General features: G+C 46.0%; 1 protein-coding gene across 1 annotated transcript in view; it reads right to left on the bottom strand.

Moving 5' to 3' along the window:
• Positions 1 to 200: 200 nt before the first annotated feature.
• The window catches only part of IL23R (interleukin 23 receptor), a 71,984-nt gene continuing 53,440 nt past the window's right edge, over positions 201 to 18,744 (bottom strand). Inside the window, exons 8-11 of the mRNA XM_044005438.1 lie at positions 11,512 to 11,601; positions 6,653 to 6,758; positions 3,534 to 3,624; positions 201 to 1,186 (exon numbers count right to left, since the gene is read on the bottom strand). Of these exons, the coding sequence (XP_043861373.1) occupies positions 557 to 1,186; positions 3,534 to 3,624; positions 6,653 to 6,758; positions 11,512 to 11,601 (917 nt within the window). The 3' untranslated portion in view covers positions 201 to 556. The remainder of the gene's footprint in view (positions 1,187 to 3,533; positions 3,625 to 6,652; positions 6,759 to 11,511; positions 11,602 to 18,744) is intronic.

The raw sequence follows: 18,744 nt of genomic DNA on the forward strand, positions 1-18,744 counted from the left end.
TATCAGGGAGAGCTGTGTCCCGTGAGGAGTGCTCAGTGCTGGTGAGAGCATTCAGAGGCCTTACCAGCACTGTCCCCATCTCCTGGTTTCCTAGGCCGATTATTCACACATGGGAAGGAGCCATTCTCTCTCTCTCTCTCTCTCTCTCTCTCTCTCTCTCTCTCTTTTTGGTGAGGCAGTTGGGGTTAAGTGACTTCCCAGGGTCACACAGCTAGTAAGTGTTAAGTGTCTGAGGTCGGATTTGAACTCAGGTCCTCCTGAATCCAAGGCAGGTGCTCTATCCACTGCACCACCTAGCTGCCCCGAAGGAGCCATTCTCAATGCAAAGAGCCTTCAGGAGAGACCAGTGAGAGAAAGAAGGCTGCAGCTCAGAAATGAAGGGTCTTTGGCCTCCCTGCTCCTCTGTTCCTATGACCATGAGGCATCTTCCACCCAGACCTAGGATCCACCCCTCCCAACCCCGGCGACAAGACAAAGACCAGACTTCAGGCCAGGCAGCAACTTCGATGGGATCATCTGGGGTGAGACAGAACCTTTCCTACGAAAGGGGAAGATCCTACAGAAACGGCCTTCCAAAGCTCTGTGGAAAATAAGGTTGGACACCTGGGGACTCCTCCTCCCCTGTGGCCCTTAAACAAGAGACCAGGTCATCAGGCAGCAGGATCTGCTCTGGAAGGCTCTCCCTGGATGGTTGCCTTTCCAAGATCATCCCGGTCTCCATTTCAGTCTCCTTTGGCCCTTCTGCGGACCCACTGTGGTCAAAGGGGAGGCCTGTTCCTGCCAGGGAGACAAAGTCCCTCGCGGCATTGGGGCTGGAGCAGAGGAAAACTGGGCTCGGGCAGTTTCTGATCACCACATTCTTACCCAGCCCCAAGGCATTGCCTTGGGATTCCAGGGCCGTGACACTCAGGCCACTGATGTCGCAGGGAGGGTTCTCCACAGGGACCAGATTGGAAACCTGTGGTTTGTAGCCAGTGCTGCGATCAGGGAGATAAATGATGGTCAAGTCCTCAAGTGGGGAGGTTTGCAGGTGCTCCTGGATCGCCACCAGCTCTGTTGTGTTCTCCATTGGGGAGAGCGTGGGTTGGAGCTCTTTGCGGGGGTAGGTTTCCTCTATCTCTGTGACGATTGGATCTGGATCGAGGAATGGCTCGCTGGAATTATTCATGATAAATTCACTTATTTCCTAGAAGAGGGAAAAAATGAGTCATTTCCACAGAAGAAATCTAAGAAGCCCAGAATGGAAGATTAGAATTCTATCTCCATTCAGCTTTTTGATGGCTTCCGCCTTCTCTTATCATTCTTCTTCCTCACCTTATTTCCCCTCATTTCCTACTTTTGTTAGCTAATAGACCAAATATTAATCCAGACACTTCTGTCTATTATTAATATTTTATTTACATTAGTTATTATATTATATATTGTTGTTATATATAGTGTTTATATTGTACATGTGAAAATACATATAAAATACATACATTCTATCATTATACACATGTATGTGTATATATACTGACATACAAACATGTGTATATAGGGTATCCCAAATAGTATTAATGCTTTAATTTAATTGGTATTTTAAGCTTTTACAATTTTAAAATGTATTTTTGGGTCACCCTCTATAGGGAACAGTAAATTTCTTGAGGCAACATGACTGAGGTATTTTGCCACATCATGGCTAGGTTTAGTTATAAAACGGAATGCATGAGAAGGAGTTCAGCACAGGGCTGGGGTCAGTTAGCAGACTCTGGCCTAAGGGCCAAACCGGGCCCAGAATCTGTTCTGGCCCAGCCTGGGGGCTCTCCCTATCAGTGGAGCGGGTGGTCCTTTGCCAGCCTCTGGCAGAGGATGTTGTCCTAGAAATCAGAAGAGACCCAGGTCATCTCTAGCCTTAGACACTCATTAGCTATTTGACTGTGAAGAAATCAGAGGAGTCCCCTGAACCTCAGTCTCTTCATCTTTATGTAACTCGGTATTCTGTGCTTGAATCCCTTTCCCCAACTGTGGGGGAAAACTGAGTCTGATTACCTTCCAGATGGAGACAATCCCTGAAGGTGACAACCTCTTCCCAGGGTTCTTGGGAGGATGAAATATGACAAGCATTTAAAGCACTTGTCAGTGGTGACTATTGTCAACAATGAAACAATGATGTAAAACAGAATTACAATGGTGTCCTTGGGGAAGGAGGCGCAGCCTGACTTTGAGGGGCTGGAGAGATGCTGTCCACCACCTGTCTCTTCAATGGATGCTGGCCTTGTCACCCCCACAGTGGAGGGCACAGGACCTTGAGAGGGATGTAATACCTTAGTATCCAAGGCCCCTGGAGCTGCAGGGGGCCTCTTATGTCGGTCACTTCTCCCCTCTCGCTTTATTTTGTTGGGCCTTATTTAATCTCCTTTTTTCCTGAACAAAAATTGTTTCCCCCCTTCTATTTCCCCTCCTGCTCCCATTAGAAAAATAAGGAAAAAAGGAAAACCAAAGCCTTGGAACAAGTGTGCATAGCCAAGCAGGAGGCTCCTCTGTGGGTCACCTCCAAAACACCCCTGTCTCCTTCTGCACCCTGAGCCAACCCCCTCCTCATCAGGAGGAGGCTCGTAAGCTGCATTGTGACTCCTCTGGACTTGTGCCAACCCCTCATTTTACAGATAAAGAAACTGAGGCCCAAGGATGGGACAAGGCCTGTCCAAGGTCACACAGGCACCAAACGTCAGAAGCGGAATCTGAAGCCGGGTTGCTAAGCAGGGCAAAGTCATCAGAGAACTGTAAGACCACCAGAAAAATAATGGGTGGGTCAAGCAGCAAGAGGGAGGAATGGCCAATGGGCAGCCCTGGTGCTCCGCTAGTGTCCGCCTCAGCCCTCCATGAGGATGGGCCTGGCCGCACCTCTTCTCCCTCTGGGCTGAGCTTCTGCCTCTCTGCACTTTGCCACCCTGGGCCGTCCCGAGAGCACACCCGCCCCTTCTCTGATTCATGAGCTCCCTCCCGGGCCTCTATCCTGGAGAGAGGCCCAGGCCTAAGTCCCAGCTCTATCACTTGTTTGCCATTTCAATCAACAAGCTCTGGATCCAATATGCACAGGGCCTGGCATGGAGTAGATAAACTTAATAAGCTTACAAGAGGAACAGGAAAAGAGCACTGCATATCTACAGACAGTAGTGCTAAACTCAGAAGCCCCTGACACTCACTACCTGTGTGACCTGGAACACTTCATTTCCCTGGGCCTCAGTTTCCCCCTTTGAAAGTGAAGGAGCTTAGTGATGTGTGAATTCCCTCCCAGTTCCAAATCTTTGGTCCTAAGATACGAAACCTCGAATCTCCAATACCTACAGCTTAGGTTTCTGTTGGGAGCATGACCGATTTCACATTTCATAGTGGTTCCAGCACCATCCTGCTTATCTTTGCCTCCTTTTGATCCAAGGGTTAGTTTTTAAGCAAATACTTTCAACAGAAAAGTTGCCCCCATTTTACCCCTCTCCCCAGCCCCAGGAACACCCCCTCTCCCACAACCATCAATAGCTTTTGGCAGCGCCTACCTGTAAGGTTTTCATGGCACAGCTATTCCTCACGTTGGGAATGTCTTCACGAAGCCAATTTGGCAGCAACAATAGGAGTCTTCTTTTAATTCTTAAAAAGCCCAACAACATCCCAAATGAAGTGTTACAAGAAGTGTTTGGTTATGGATCGCCCAGTTCAGTTCTGTTTGGGTGTGACACGGCAGGAAGAGGTGTGAACTTGGGAGCCCAAGAGGCTTGGGAAGCTCACACTCACATTGACTGAGCTATTTGAGCTTCATTTATTCTCCCTGGGTTTCATCTTCCTCATTTGCAGAATGGGGATAATGATACCTATGAACCCCTACCTCATGGGCTGGTTATGAGGAAAGCGCTTTATAAACCTTGAGCTACTAGAGAAACGAGAGCTGTCAGGAATATTAGCACTGGTTCAATTGTGTCTGATGCTTCCTGACCCCATTGGGGTTTTCTTGGCAGACATACGGAGGGCTTTGCCATTTCCTTCTCCAGCTCATCTGACAGATGAGGAAACAGGCAAACAGGTTAAGTGACTTGCCCAGGGTCACATGGCTACTAAGTGTCTGAGGTCACATTTGAACTCAGCCCAGTGCTCTGTGCACTGTGACACCACCTAGCGCCTCAGCAGCCCGGCCAGACTGCCTTTCCTGCTTATGTGACACTCCATCTCCTGCACTTCCTCCTCACCTCTATTTCTCACAATCCTGGTCACTTTAAGGGTCAGCTTAAAAACCACTTTGTACAACAAGAATCCTTGTTCCTGGCCACTTATGAGAATCTTTAGGACAGATCATTGGGCATCTTAGGAGGTACCAAAAATGGGCTCCCACTCTCCCTCTTACTGTTATCTGAAATGTTTTCTATGCTTATTTCCATTTCTGTTTCCCATATGAGGATGTGACAATTCCCAGGTGATTATTAGACAACAGGATATATTCCTGTGTATAACAATTACCTTGACTTTAGAATCACTTCTCTCCCTTTGTCTCCCTCTCCCTTTCCCTCCCCCTCCCTCCCTCTCTCTCTCCCTCTCCCTCCCCTTTCCCTCTCCTCCCCCACTCTCTCTCCCCCCTCTCAAAATGTATTAATACATTAAAAATATTTCCTGTCCAACTCCTGTACCTCTCCTTGCCACCAAAAGGCTGCTCTTTGCTGACACGTTTCCCCATTTGCCTTGCGAAGCTCAATGAGAATCTTTTGTTCATGATGCTAATGTTAATGATTTTATGTTAAGCATGGTTAAGGACAAGGTCTCCGAGGGCTTATGCCTGGCTTAATTAAAAGCAGCCTGAAATTATGGAGCAGGTTCCTGAGCCTTTCTCTTAACAGCTCTGTGAATAGGATTCTATCTGGGTCATTTAAGGCCTGAAATGTTATTACAGAATTAGAGAAGAGACCTCGGAGGCTTCTAGTCCAAGAACGGAAGATTTCCTTCCACAACACACTCAACAAAGGGCCTCTGCTTAAAGACCCTGGGGGGTGGGGCAGTGGATAAAGGACCTGAGTTCAAATCCAGCCTCAGACATTTGACACTTACTAGCTGTGTGACCCTGGGCAAGTCACTTAACCCTCGTTGCCCTGCCAAACAAAAGGACCTCCATGGTAGGAGACGACCCCCCCTCTCAAAGAAGCCCTTCTGATGCAGGACAGCTGCTGGGAAGGGTCTTCTGACACTGAGCCCAAACTGTGCTATCTGCATTTCCCCCATGGATCCCAGTCCTGACCTCTGGGGAAGCAGAGGGTTCTAATCCTTCCTCTAAATGAGGGTGGGTCTTCCAGTACAGGAAGACACCTATCACCCCTCCTCTCCCCACCGCCCAGTCTTCTTTTCTCTGAGCTAGGCTTGCCCTGTTCCCTTTGCCAATCCTCATAGGTCAAAACGTCCAGTCCTCTCCATTTATGTTCCTCCCAACAGCTCTACCAGGGAGCTAGTATAAATAGGATTAGCTCATTTGACAGAAAAAGAAATTGAGACCCCAGCTTTGACATGCAGTTTGGCAAGTGACTTCCTCCAGGACACACATGACAGGTGGCAGCACCAAGTATATAAACACAGGTCCTCTGATTTCAAATCCCAAGGGATGTCCAGCACGGCCACTGACTTTCCCAAAGGATTGACCATCTTCTCTAGGTATGGAGAACAATGTTGGCACTTTGTCTCCACCCTACTAGAGGTTCCTACACTTTCACTCCCTCTTCCCCTCTCCCTTTCTTTTCTTTTCTCTGCTTCCCCACCCCCCCCAACCTCAGCTCTAAGTTTATTGTCCAAACCTCCCAAAATAGCATCTCCTTTTAGAAATTATGATGGTGCTTTAAGTAGGATCATAATGTCAACTTCATTCAAAAAAGCCATAGAAGCCACAAGAACTCCAAAGAACGTTTCAGTAATTGGCATCATCTTCAATGCTGACCATCCCAAGAGTTCCTACCGAGATCTGGTCACATCATCTTCATTGTCCTCGGCTTATTTTTTTAAAGATACATTTCTCTTTTGCAAACACGGAAAGATCATTTAGTAAAGTCATACTTTCTTGGTGGAAAAACAGATGAGTGGTGGTTTGTTTAAAGAGGAAAGAAACAAAAGTTCACTACTCATTGAAGTTGGGGGATTCAGAACCTCAAAATGACCATAGCCCTTTGCCTTTGAGATGATGAAAACCTTGATGTTCTGATGATGGTCTAAGCTGTGTCTCACTCAGATTGTATTTATTCTCTCTACACTTGCACCTGTTGTTTCTTCTGATAAAATAAAAGCTCCCTGAAGGTAAGGACCCATTCATTCTTTCGCTTGAAGCCTTAGCGTTTGGCAGTTTCTTGGCACAGAATAGACACCCACTAAATGTTTTTTGATTGATACATTTGCATCAACTTAAGAAAAAAAATCCATTCAGGAAGCTGGGCAGAAAAAGTTAAAGCAGTTGTTGGATGCTTATCCAAAATATCCAGGGAATTGACTAGATTTTTTTGGATTTTTTGGATTGGATTTTTTCATTGACTTGACTGGCAAACCATATCAGTTTTGTCCTTGTGGAGACAGACATTATTCGAATGTTTGGTGACCGAAGTTGGAGGAGTGGGCGTGTGGTGTAAGGATCGACAGGGTAAGTCCTGGACACACTTACCTGACTCTGAGTGATTGTTTAAATATCACAGTCAAGAAAAGAGTAGACAGCACAGTGACACAGAGGACCACTCCAGACAAAAGCCCAACGGTAGGATTTGTATTGCCTGAAAAGGGGGGGAAAGAGACAAGTGCTTGGCTTAGATGTCTCTGCAATGGGGTAGGAGGTGAGAAGAGAGGAGATTGTGCTTCATGGGCTTCTGTTTTAATAGCCAGCCACACAATGGAGACTGTAGGGAAACAGTAGATGTGGGAAACCACTGTAATGGATGGGAGTGCTCACCTCAGTGAGCAAGGGATAATGGCAATGGTATATAGGAGACATTGTTAATGTTATTCCCTCTATTGCCTGAGTGGAGGGCTGATTTTTTTTTGTTTGTTTGTAAGGGCTGATTTTTAAAGTATATGAACTGATTTACTGTTTAGACAGACATACATAAAAACTGGTTCCATTCCAAGCAAACTCTTCTGGTTTGATAAAACAGTGACCCTGGAGGGAAGGGCTAAAATAGAGAGTTGGAAGCAAATCAATCTACCCACCCATCCATCCATCCGTCCTTCCATGAGTATTTATTGACCATCTGTTTTACCTGCTATACTGAATAAGAGGATTGGGAATAGGAGAGAAGGGAACTTTTCTTTTGAAATATGATTTCTTCTTTCAGTTTCAACAATGATATTAATAGACCAAGTGTAAGAATCAATGTCTGAATTACTTTTTTTTTTTTGGTGAGGCAGTTGGGGTTAAGTGACTTGCCTAGGGTCACATAGCTAGTAATTGTTAAGTGTCTAAGGCCAGATTTGAACTCAGGTCCTCCTGAATCCAGGGCTGGTGCTCTATCTACTGCACCACCTAGCTGCCCCCGAATTACTTTTTAGTTTCTTTTTTCTTTGTACATGGTGGAAAGCATCTCTTTTGATAGGGAAGGTTCTTCTCTGCAAACCACCTTTCAGTCCAGAAAACTTGCATGCATAGAGGGCTGGTGTCAGAGGGTTTCTAGACATGTGATTCTGAAAATGTGGTCAGGCTCAGTCCCTTTCTGTGCTTGTGTGTGCATCTTTTGTTGGGACCCTTTTTGGTGAAGCACCTTATTTGGTTTGTCTGACCCACGGGAGAATTCCCAATCGTCCTTTACAGGTAGCAAAACTAACTTCTGTGGTGGCTGTGGCTTTGGTCTGGGTCTTTGTTGTTTCTCTTAACCTTCTGTGAGAAGTGAACAATATTCGTGTTCAATTAGCTTCCATTTTAAAAGTAAAAAGGTCGCTCCTTCTAATCTGTTGAAAAGAGCATTATGTTGGTCTTAAGAGAACTAGAGGACCAAGCCCCCAAATCACTATTGGCATGCCAGCATTGCCCTGCACTGGATTATAAAAGCAGGACATTTCTGGGTGTGAATGCATCCATTCATTCATCCATTAGCTACCCCTCTTTCTATCCATGAACCCATCCATCCGCCTATCCATCCATTCGTCCATCCATCAGTCATGATGCATACAACATTACTGAGAACCTCCACACCTACTATATACATATAAGATACTTGCTGAAATGCCGACTACACTGTTTTACTTCACTCCTTAGCAAATTTTAATCCCTACCCCCAACTAGAATATAAGTTTTTTGAGGCCAAACACGGTTTTCCATGTTTTATTTCTATGCACCAGCGTCTAGCACAGTGATCTACACATAGTGTGCATGTAATATTTGTTGGCTTGGCTTGGAGAAGACTGGAGAGATCACAGGATTCAGAGCTAGAAGTAACCTAGAAATCTTCTAGTCTACCTTAGGAAGCCCCCTTTTTCAGAGAAAGAAGCCGAGTCCCAGAAGAGTGAAGTCACACAGACAGTTGCAGACTGAGTATGTGGGATTTGAACTTATGCCCTCTGGGGAAACACGACCTAGGAATCTGGGTTCCTAAATTCTGTACTCTGTCACTGGACCATGACTAACTGCCTCTGTATGACCCAACGGGGGTCAACCTAAAAACAGCCATGGGTAGACCAGCCTCATATTAGTTGTTGGGGGAATAATGCTGAAACAGGGTACTTGGACTGGGCAGTGTCTCTCAGGATGAGCTAGTAGACAAAGGTGGTGAAGGTGGCTGAGGTAACAGCATCCTTAGGTGGATTCAGCATTGGCTTTATGCCCACAGAGCCACTAATGTTCCGACATCAACTCCAGCCAATCAATAAGTATTTACTAAGCATCTCCTTTGTGCCAAGCTCTCTCCTAGGTCCTGATAATCCAAACACAAAGAATCTATCATTCCTCCTCCCCAAGATTCTACCTTCTACCTTGGCAGCCAGTCCTCAATGGAGCGGCCAAGGGACCATCACTTGGCTTTGGCTTACAATTTCTGTCAATTACTTGGGTGATGGCATAGATGGCATCTTAAATTTTCAGATCTTCAGGCAGAGGTGGGATGACCCCTTGTCAGGGATGTTGCAGAGGGATCAAAGGACACTGAAGAACATTTCTGGCCTTGAGATTTTAAAATTCTTTAAATCTTAGAATGCAGACCAGACATTCCTAATGGAAGGAGAATGTAGGTTGTTTGGAAATTTTTTGTGGTCTATACAACATTTAAAACATTTTTAAATTATTATTATTTTTTTTTAGTGAGGCAATTGGGGTTAAGTGACTTGCCTAGGGTCACACAGCTAGTAAGTGTTAAGTGTCTAAGGCCGCATTTGAACTCAGGTCCCCTGACTCCAGGGCCTGTGCTCTATCCCCTGTGCCACCTAGCTGCCCCCAACTATACAACATTATAAACTTATTTTTGGTTGATACAAAAATAATTTATTGAGTCATTTAATTACCCTTTACTGAGTTTTTTAAAGTGAGGTTCATTCTTCTCCAGGCTACACTCCAGACCTTCTCTACCATGCCCCAGAAAACCTCTTCATCCTGGATACTCTCTCCATTCCTTGAGTTCACACACTGAAATTACTCTCTGCCCTTGTGGCTTCTTATTCTGATCCAGTGGATCCTTCCAGAACCTCCAGTCAAGGAGGGTGCCCAGGCCAGCCGGGTCTCACTCCACTCCAGGCTACAGGACACCTTCATTCCCCCCTCCCCGGGTTTAAATTTCTTTTTATGTCTTTTCCCATTAGAATGTTCCTTGTGGGCAGGGACTGTCTTTCTTTCTGCTTGTATTTATGGTCCCAGAAGGTGAGCTCAGTGCTCCATACATATTAAATGTTAAATAAACGCTTGTTGACTGACTGAGTGTATTCTATGTTCAATGGAGACACTTAAATATTCAAATCTAGTGTATGCATTATCCCATCAATGTAGATGTTACAGATCTCAACCCATCTATGCCTGTCCATCCTGTGGGACTCTCGTCCATGGCTGTCCATAAGTCCACTACACAGGGTCCATTCAACACAGTGGAGACCCCCCTAAATTTCTCTTGATACCACAAAAATCCTAATGGAGCTCAAAGACTATCTATTATCCTTTGAGTTCATCATCTTTCCAACCCACTGCTTTTTAAGCTTGTGTATTTCTCTGTCATGGAGAATACTGGAGATCTTCCTCTATTGCTCTTAACCTGACACCATGAGGATACCAGAGAAGCTCTCAGAGTCCACCTGTAACTCCTTGCACTTGCCACACCTTTTCCCATCATTAATTTCCATGGTGAAATCCTGTATGTCTGTTGCTCTTCTGAGTTCCTCATTGATTATATAGTGTACCTTGTACCTCTCCCTCGCCTTGTGGGATACTCATTTTAATTCTGCATAAATTTGGGTTTCATTGCTAGATAGCAACACTGTTCAGATTTTGGTTTTTAAAAGATGGGCTATCATTTGGGGGGTGGGGTGGGGCAATGATGGTTAAGTGACTTGCCCAGGGTCACACAGCTAATAAGTGTCAAGTATCTGAGGCTAGATTTGAACTCAGGTCCTCCTGACTCCAGTGCTCTATCCACTGCTCCACCTAGCTGCCCCCAAGATGGGCTATCGTTTTGGAGGGAAACTTGGGGTCACTGAAGCAGCTTTGAAACTTCCTGAAGACTTTCCCTCCCTCCCTTTCCTGTTCACCTGGACCAATTCATTGCCCATCTCAATGCTTCTCTCACACACTCTTATTTTGGGCTAATGCTGGTGCTACGGCTGATAAGGCCACAGCTGTGTGCTAAGTCCAGAATGGGGATGATCATGCACCCCTGGCTCTGATATGCCTCATTTTGGGAAGTGTAAAATACCACTAGCCCCAGTAGTCTGGCCCATGCTGCAGCTAACCAGGGATGGTCAGGGTGGGGGTGGGGTGGTGAAGACAGGCAGCTGGGTTTTGGACATGGTGAGCTGAAGAACATCTCCAGAACATCCAGCCTCAGATGTGTAATAAATAAGCAGCTGGAGATGTGAGGCTAGAAGTCAGCAGAGAGGTTGGGGTTTGAGAATCCTCACCATAGAAATAATAATGGAATCTTTGGGAGCTGATGAGATCACCAAGTGACATAGGACAGAGGGAGAAGAGGCTCCAAGAGAGAGTCCTCAGTCATGGTGTGATTTGGACGAATTCACTGACTGAAATTATGAAAGGAGGAAAATGAGACCATTAGAACGTAAGCTCCTTGGGCGCAAGAACTGTGTGTGCATTTCTTAGTATTGGCGACTCCCTCTGGGGTGCTCTGACTCCGAATCCCACACTCTTCCCTCAGCCCCTGAAAATGTCTGTGCTCGATTTCCAGCACCAACACTTAAGAGCTTTCTGACCCTGGACCCGTTCCTTCTCTGGGCCTCATTTTCCTCATCTTAAGAATGGGAATGATAATAATGCTTGGACTCCCTGTTTCACAGGAAGGATGTGAGACAAACCTTAGAAGCCTTAAAACACTATGGACTTACCGGAAGTCAAATGGTCTTTAAAGATGGAAGCCCTTAGAGGTACAATATGATGAGGTTCATCTTGGAATGATTTCAAGGAGACCTGGGGAGCTTGGAGAAAAAGAAAACAATGTTAACCTGGTGACATTATGCCTGAGGTTGGAGATTTGCCTGAAAACCAGTTTCTCTACTTGTCTGGTGATGATGGAAGTAAGCCAGCAACTTTTACTGGCTTGGAAGGTGAATTAAAGGCAACAACCTTTAAATAGATATTTCTGATCAGGTAAACCAGGAAGAGAAGAATTACCACATGGCCCATAAAACTGCTTAGTGTCAAGAAAACTAGAATGTGGCTTTACTGAGCATGCAAGGCATCTGGACCGGAAGGATCACTGGAGCTTTGTTTCCAGGGGCCAAGTGACCTGGCTCAGATGTCTTGTGCTGGGCTCCTCCCTATGGATGCCTCACCTTCCACAACTCTCAGGAGGCTGTTCCTCCTTGCTTGGCTCTGCAAAAGAAGCCCAGTTTTGTCTAACAGGCATTTTGGGAGATCTCAAGGCAGGGCAGGGATCCTGCTATGTTCTTCCTGCCACCAGAGACCATTGGAATCAACCTTTACTATGAACACTGTGAAAGGCCAACATGGTACCACCAATAAAAGAAAGCAGGGGCTGTGGGCAAAGGGAGCGAGAAGAGGAAGGATGGGGGAAGGGTCCTATAGCAGCAAGTTTTCTCTGACTAGGATGTCCTAAAATTCTTTTCCCCGATGATTCTCCTTTAAAAGCTGCCCCTGGGGCAGCTAGGTGGCACAGTGGATAGAGCACTGGCCCTGGAGTCAGGAATACCTGAGTTCAAATCCGGCCTCAGACACTTAACACTTACTAGCTGTGTGACCCTGGGCAAGTCACTTGACCCCAATTGCCTCACAAAAAACCAAACGAAAACCAAACCAAAAACCAAAAACCAAACAAACAAATAAAAGCTGCCCCAGATAAGGTCAAGGGTGCTGCCCTCTCAAAAGTCAAGAGAAACTCCAAAAAGCAGTCTTTAAAATCAGCTCTCTAATAATTTTGGAAGCTACATGGCTCAGTGTCAACTTTGGAATCATTACCTGAGTTCGAGTTCCGTTTCTGATGATTACAACCAGGGTGTGACTTTGGGCAAGTCACTTAGCTGTCCCATGTTTCCTTTGGCTCATCTATAAAACAAGAGGCTTTGTGCTAGAAGGTCTCCAAGATTCCTTCTGGCTTTAAATCTGGGATCCTCAAATCCGAATTACTCGGTCGTCCTGATATTTCTAGCTGTTCTGCGCCCAAATTATCCCTTTTAAAAACTGACACAGGGAAATGGAGACTCACACATGGGAGCTGCATTGCACTATTGCTGCAGACTTCCCACAAAGTGTAAATACCATGTGCTCTCCCAGGCAGAGTTCTTTTAAAACTGGGCTTCCAGATTTCTGAAAAACAGCTTTGTTCCATTGGGGAATAGCTTAATCGAGTAGAGGTCTCTGCTAAATGACTTCCTGAACATAAGGAAGAGGGCATTTTGCTAAGAAAAGCAACAAAGCAGGACTGAAAGGTTCTTTCCTGTCACAAGAAAACAATTCGCTCGTTATTCAGATTTTCCTACACAAAAAGGAAATGTATTTCTTTGTTTCAAAATTATTACTTGAAATATGACTTTTCTTTCGACTCTTTCCTGGCCTGGTTCCCTTTTTGAAACGGTGTGCATTATTAAGTCATGGAATATTCATAGGCATCCGTCACATCGTCCACTGAAAAAGAATTTTCAAATAAGAACAGGTGACAGGTCTGAGAAGAACGCTCCATCCACTCACTCTCTCTCTCACAACAACCCCCAGGAGATAGGCACTAGTTATTTCCATTCTCCAAATGAAAGTGTAAAACAAGCATGACTGGTTTCTGCATCTGGAGCCAGGAAGACCTGAGTTCAAATTCAGCGTTCAAATTTAAGCTTTGCCAGCTACCGAAGTGATTAAAGCTTAAAACTGCACTTAACATCTGCCTGCTCAGTGATAGCATCTGGTATTGTTGTTGCGAGGATCAGTGAGAGACTCTTTGTAAAGTACTTTACCAGCCTTCAAGTGTTGTATAGACCCTAGCTATAGTTATTATTATTTATGTTTGTGTTGTTGAAGGTTCACAAAGTGCCCTAAATGAATGATCTCATTTGAGCCCCAAGACTTTCTTTTGTTTTTCTTTGGGGGGGGGGGTCAATGAGGGTTAAGTGACTCGCCCAAGGTCACACAACTGGTAAGTGTCAAGTGTCTGAGACCGAATTTGAACTCAGGTCCTCCTGAATTCAGGGCCAGTGTTTTATCCACTACGCCACCTACCTGCCCGAGCCCTAAGACTTTCCAATCATTTTACTAATAAGGAAACTGAGGCTGAAAGACGAAATGATTTGCTCAGGATCACCCACAGAAAGTATCTGATGCGGGATCCGAATCCAGGTTTTTGTGATAGAAGGGTGGGAAAAGCGCTAAGTATTTGTGTGACCTTCGTCACTTCGCCATGGTGAGGCCCAGCTTCCTCATTTGTAAAGTGGAATAATAACGATGGGATTATTATGTCTGTGGCACCTCCCTGCCCCCCTCATACTGTGAAGCTCCATGTTTGTAAGATGATTTGTCAATTTTAAAATGCTCTTTAAATGTCAGCTACGTTAGTTTTTATATCAAATCCACAGAGATGTATGAGTGCCTGCTTACTCTATGCTAAACATTGGAGAGGCTGAGAAAGGCGAAACAGCCTCTAGATTCGGACCGCATACGGTCTAATGAGGAGATACATCGATAGTGAGGTCCATATGTAAGAGTGGGTTCTGTCCTAAGCCCAGTGAATCACAGAAGACGTAGATACCTCACCTGCAACCATTCAGTCAGTCAGCGGGGGAAGCTAGATGTGCAACAACTCCTTTATCGATTAAAGCGACTGGAGTCCTTTGAATATCGGAGGATGACGGTGCTGCACGGGAAACATCAGACACACTTGCAGGTCTATACAGGATGTCCCACAAGTATTTTAAAGCTTTAATAGTGTTATTTGCTATTAGGTTTAACAGCTGTTGAAGTTTAACGCTGCAGTCAGATTTGGGGGATACCATGTATCTAAAAGGATCAATGAGTCCGGCCGTGAACCCGAGCAAGGGATGAACCAGCCCAAGGTGGGAAGGCTCCAGTTTGGAGGACTCCACTGCTTATGGACTTGTCATTGCCTGGGAAGAGAGAGCCTCCCTCGCACACTTAGCTCTGTAACCCCGGGGAAGTCATGGCATTTCTTTGTGTCTGCAAAATGGGCGCAACGATCCTTGCACCGTCTACCTGGCAGGACTAGAGAGAGGAGAGGCGGCGTGTGCTCGCTGCTGGTCCGCCCTTCTCCACCTCGAGCACCAAAGTCAAAACGAAGTGAATGATTGGGCATTGATTAGAATCTTGCATCCTAATTGGTTTGGATGAACAAAGGCCCTTCCCGGCCAGGACCGTTTGTGCTGACTCTTCCAAACTGGCCCGGCCCATGACACTGCTTTTAAGGAGACGCTGAATCCGAAGGGATGGTTTCACCAGAGCACGCCCGGGGCCAATCCCCGGCAAAGCACTGAATGGAGGAGGAAGCATGCGCTCCGGGGATCTGCCGTGGTTTGCTGCCACCTCGTGGCGGCTGCGTGTCCCAACCAGGAAACCCTCATCCATCCAGGATTCAGGGCTGTCTGCAGGGGGCAGGTTTGACTCAGAGCGGATGAGGCCCCATGGGTCAGCTAGTCTGAGCCCCTCATCTCAGAGAGGAGAGGATGGGGCTCAGAGAGGCCAGCATCGCTTGCCAGAGGTTGCCCAAGTGGAGCGTTCTACACTGTGTCACAATCTTTGCCGGCCGGCGGCAGCAGAACAATAGAGACACACGTACAAAACCCAAGTCGTTCCCGACCTCAAGAAGCTTCCACTCCACAGGGATGGGTGGGGAGAGATACAAGTAAATGAGACCAAGCATCCGCAAAGCCGAGGTCCTGTGTGATGGAGAAATGGGGTACTGGGTTCAAAACCACATCCTGGCTGTGTGACCAAGGACAAATCACTGACCCCCTCCGTGCCCAGACAAGTCTCTAAGATTGCAGAGAAGGTGTCATTCGGCTTTGGGGAGGGGCGTTGCTTCCCTGGGAGGTCCACCACAGCAATCACAGAAGAAAATGCTCAATAATAATTTAAAATAAAATAAACATAATTTCAAGAGGGAGAGAACCCAGACACCTGAGGAAGTGAGGAAGGGCCTCTCAAGGCATGGAGGGACTCCTGGGGGAGAAGGAACCTGAGGCTGGATCACAGGGTCATTGATTTAAGTCTGGAAGAACCCTTAAGGATGATCTAGCCCAACCCTCTCACGTCACAGCTATGAAAGCTGAAGGAGGCGAACCGACCTGGCCCCAGCTCCGAGGTGGCATCGAAGGTCAGCTTCTGACTCCAAATGCAGCTCTCCTTCCACGGACCCACAAGCCTTTCGTGACCAGCCCAGCCTCCGCCTACCTTCCCAGTTTTCTTACACTTCAATCTCCCATGATGCCCCTTTCCATGCGGTGACACTGGCCTCCTGGCTGATCCTGCCTTTGGGCACCTGGACCTCTCGCTCCTCATCTCTGCTCCCGGCAGCTTCCCTGACTTCTGTCAAGTCCCAGCTAAAATCTCACCTTCTGTGGGAAGCCTTTCCCAGCACCTCTTGATTCTTGTGCCTTCCCTCAGGTGACTATTTCCTATTTTTCCCATGTATAGCTTGTTCATATTCGTTTGCTTGCTGTCTCTCCCATTAGACTATGAGCTCCTTGAGGGCAGGGACTGACGGTTGCCTTTCTTGTATCCCCAGGGCTTAGCAGGGGTTCTGACACACAGTGGGAGCCTAATAAATGCTCACTCACTGACTGACTCTTCAGTGTATCATGGGTTTAACATCCTGTCTAAATGAGGCTGGTGCTTTTTAACAAACCTCAAAGGAGAGGAAACTGGGAGATATTGTTAACAATTTAAATGTGAGTTAAGACAAGGGAGGTTAGGATCTCTCCAGTTATATCCCCCAAATCAGAACATGGTGGTTTTCCCCTTGTATTCTACTAGGGGAAAATGTCATATGCACAGATAAGTAAATACAGAGAAAATGCAAACGGATTCAAGGGAATTTCTAGGGGGAGAGTAGCTAATAACGCCTGGGGCCACCAGGGAAGGCTTCACGTGGGAAGTGGCTCCTGAACCTTGCTGGGGTTTTCAGAAGGGAGAGCATCTCAGGCAGCTTGTGCCAAATCCAATGGTCTTCCAACTTCTCTTTCTGGGAGGAGCAGAACTCTTCCCACACTGACCCCTGATGGTACCTCGAACATCATCCTAGACTCCTCACCCTTACTCATCCCCGCCCCTCATGCACTAAGTTGGCTTCTCTGGGAATAGGGACCATCTTTTATTTGCTCCTGGTGTCTCCCTTAGTTCCTTCTTCACACAGCGCAGGCACAGAAACAATTATCGAAGGACTGATATAAATCATTTAATACTTCACTCACTTTTTCCTGCAAGGGGAAATGCTTTTTCTTTCAGTAAGTTACAAGGGAGTGAAACTTCAGTTTTGACCACAATGAGTTGATTCTCAGTCAGGAAGCGTCTTCCTTCTCTATCAGTCTCACATAGCTCTGGAAGGGGCCCCCGAAGCCGTGTAGGCTACCCTGGCCCATGACGAGAAGCCCTTTGACTATCCCTGCCTTTGCCTGAAGCCCTCCAGCAGGGCCTCCGGAGGCAGCTCCCTTGGCTTTGGGACATCCCAGACTGGGACAGGAGGCTTTCCTTTTTTTTTTTGACTAGAAATCTGCCTCAGTTGCAACCATTTCTGCCCTTCATGCCTTTCTAATGCAGTCATCTTAAGGGCTTCTCTACACTTAAAAAAATGGCTCAGACTGTCCAGAATTGGTTAAGAGCAAAATCTCCCGCCCACAGAAGCATTCCCTCTGCCATCCTAGATTTCTCTTATTGGCCTGACAAATCGGCTTTTAATAAAGCATCTTTTAATAGCACCATGAAGGTTCCTGATCCACAAAAACCCTAGTGAAGTAGCTAGTACTAATATTACTCAAATATTCAGCCATTCCAATGGATTCATAACTTCAATAATATGGCTATTCCCTCCAACAATGTGATAGTGATCCATCCACGCCTGCCTTTCCTGCATGATGAGGTGCAAGGGTTGGAATCAGGAAGGCCTGAGTTCAAATCCAGCCTCAGATACAAACTAGTTGTGAGACAATGGGCATCACTTAATCCCTGTTTGCCTCAGTTTCCTCATCTGTAAAACGAGGGAGTTGGACTTGATGGCATCTCTTGTCCTTTCCAGCTCTAAATTTATGATCCTAAGTTCACCAGAAGTTGTTCTTCCTCCCTCCTTCCTTTCCTCCCTTCCTTCCTATCTATATCTATAGATTTATAGGTCCATCTATCAAGAGAGACAGAGAAAAACAGAAATATAAAATAGATACAGAATATATAGTGTATACATAGCAAAAGGAGTATATATATGTGTGTATTTATGTATGCACATGCATAGGCATATATATGTATGTATCCACTCACTCACTCACATGTATATGTGTATATATGAATATATATACATATATACAAACACACATGCATATCACACATGTATGTACACACATATGTATATGTGTATTGTGAATATACACACATATGTGTGTGTGTATATGAAAGGCACTAGAGGGACCCAGCCTCAGCATGTACCTCACTTGTCATAGCCAAAGGATTTGTCACCTGGGGGCAAGGTCATGGCCACTCCTTGACCCTCCTCTAGGCTGGTCCTCAGAAAGCAGCTAAGCTGCTCCTACTCAAAGCCTTTCCAGCATCTGTCTCTCTCTGCACCCACATGCATAGCGATACCTGGCACAGAGTAAGTAATTAACAAGTGTTTGTTGACTAATTGACTGACTCTTCAAACCTGCCAGAACTTCTCCTTACTTTGAGCCCAGTCCCCTGGATGCTGCAGGGAGACACCAGAGGAGGAATCTGGAAGGGATTCCCAGCACTTGAATTGTCTTGCAGTATCCAGCTATTCCAATTTTACAGGTACCTTGTTCAGATGCCTAGCAGAGTGCCATGCATACAGTTAGTGACTAACAGCAGTTTGTGGAATTTAATCGAATATGTAAAAGCAAAGGAATATTGACCTAACCTTCTGTTGACTCCTCCAAAAGATT

The sequence above is a fragment of the Dromiciops gliroides genome, chromosome 4, assembly GCF_019393635.1.
Source record: "Dromiciops gliroides isolate mDroGli1 chromosome 4, mDroGli1.pri, whole genome shotgun sequence".
NCBI classification, from domain to species: Eukaryota; Metazoa; Chordata; class Mammalia; order Microbiotheria; family Microbiotheriidae; genus Dromiciops; species Dromiciops gliroides.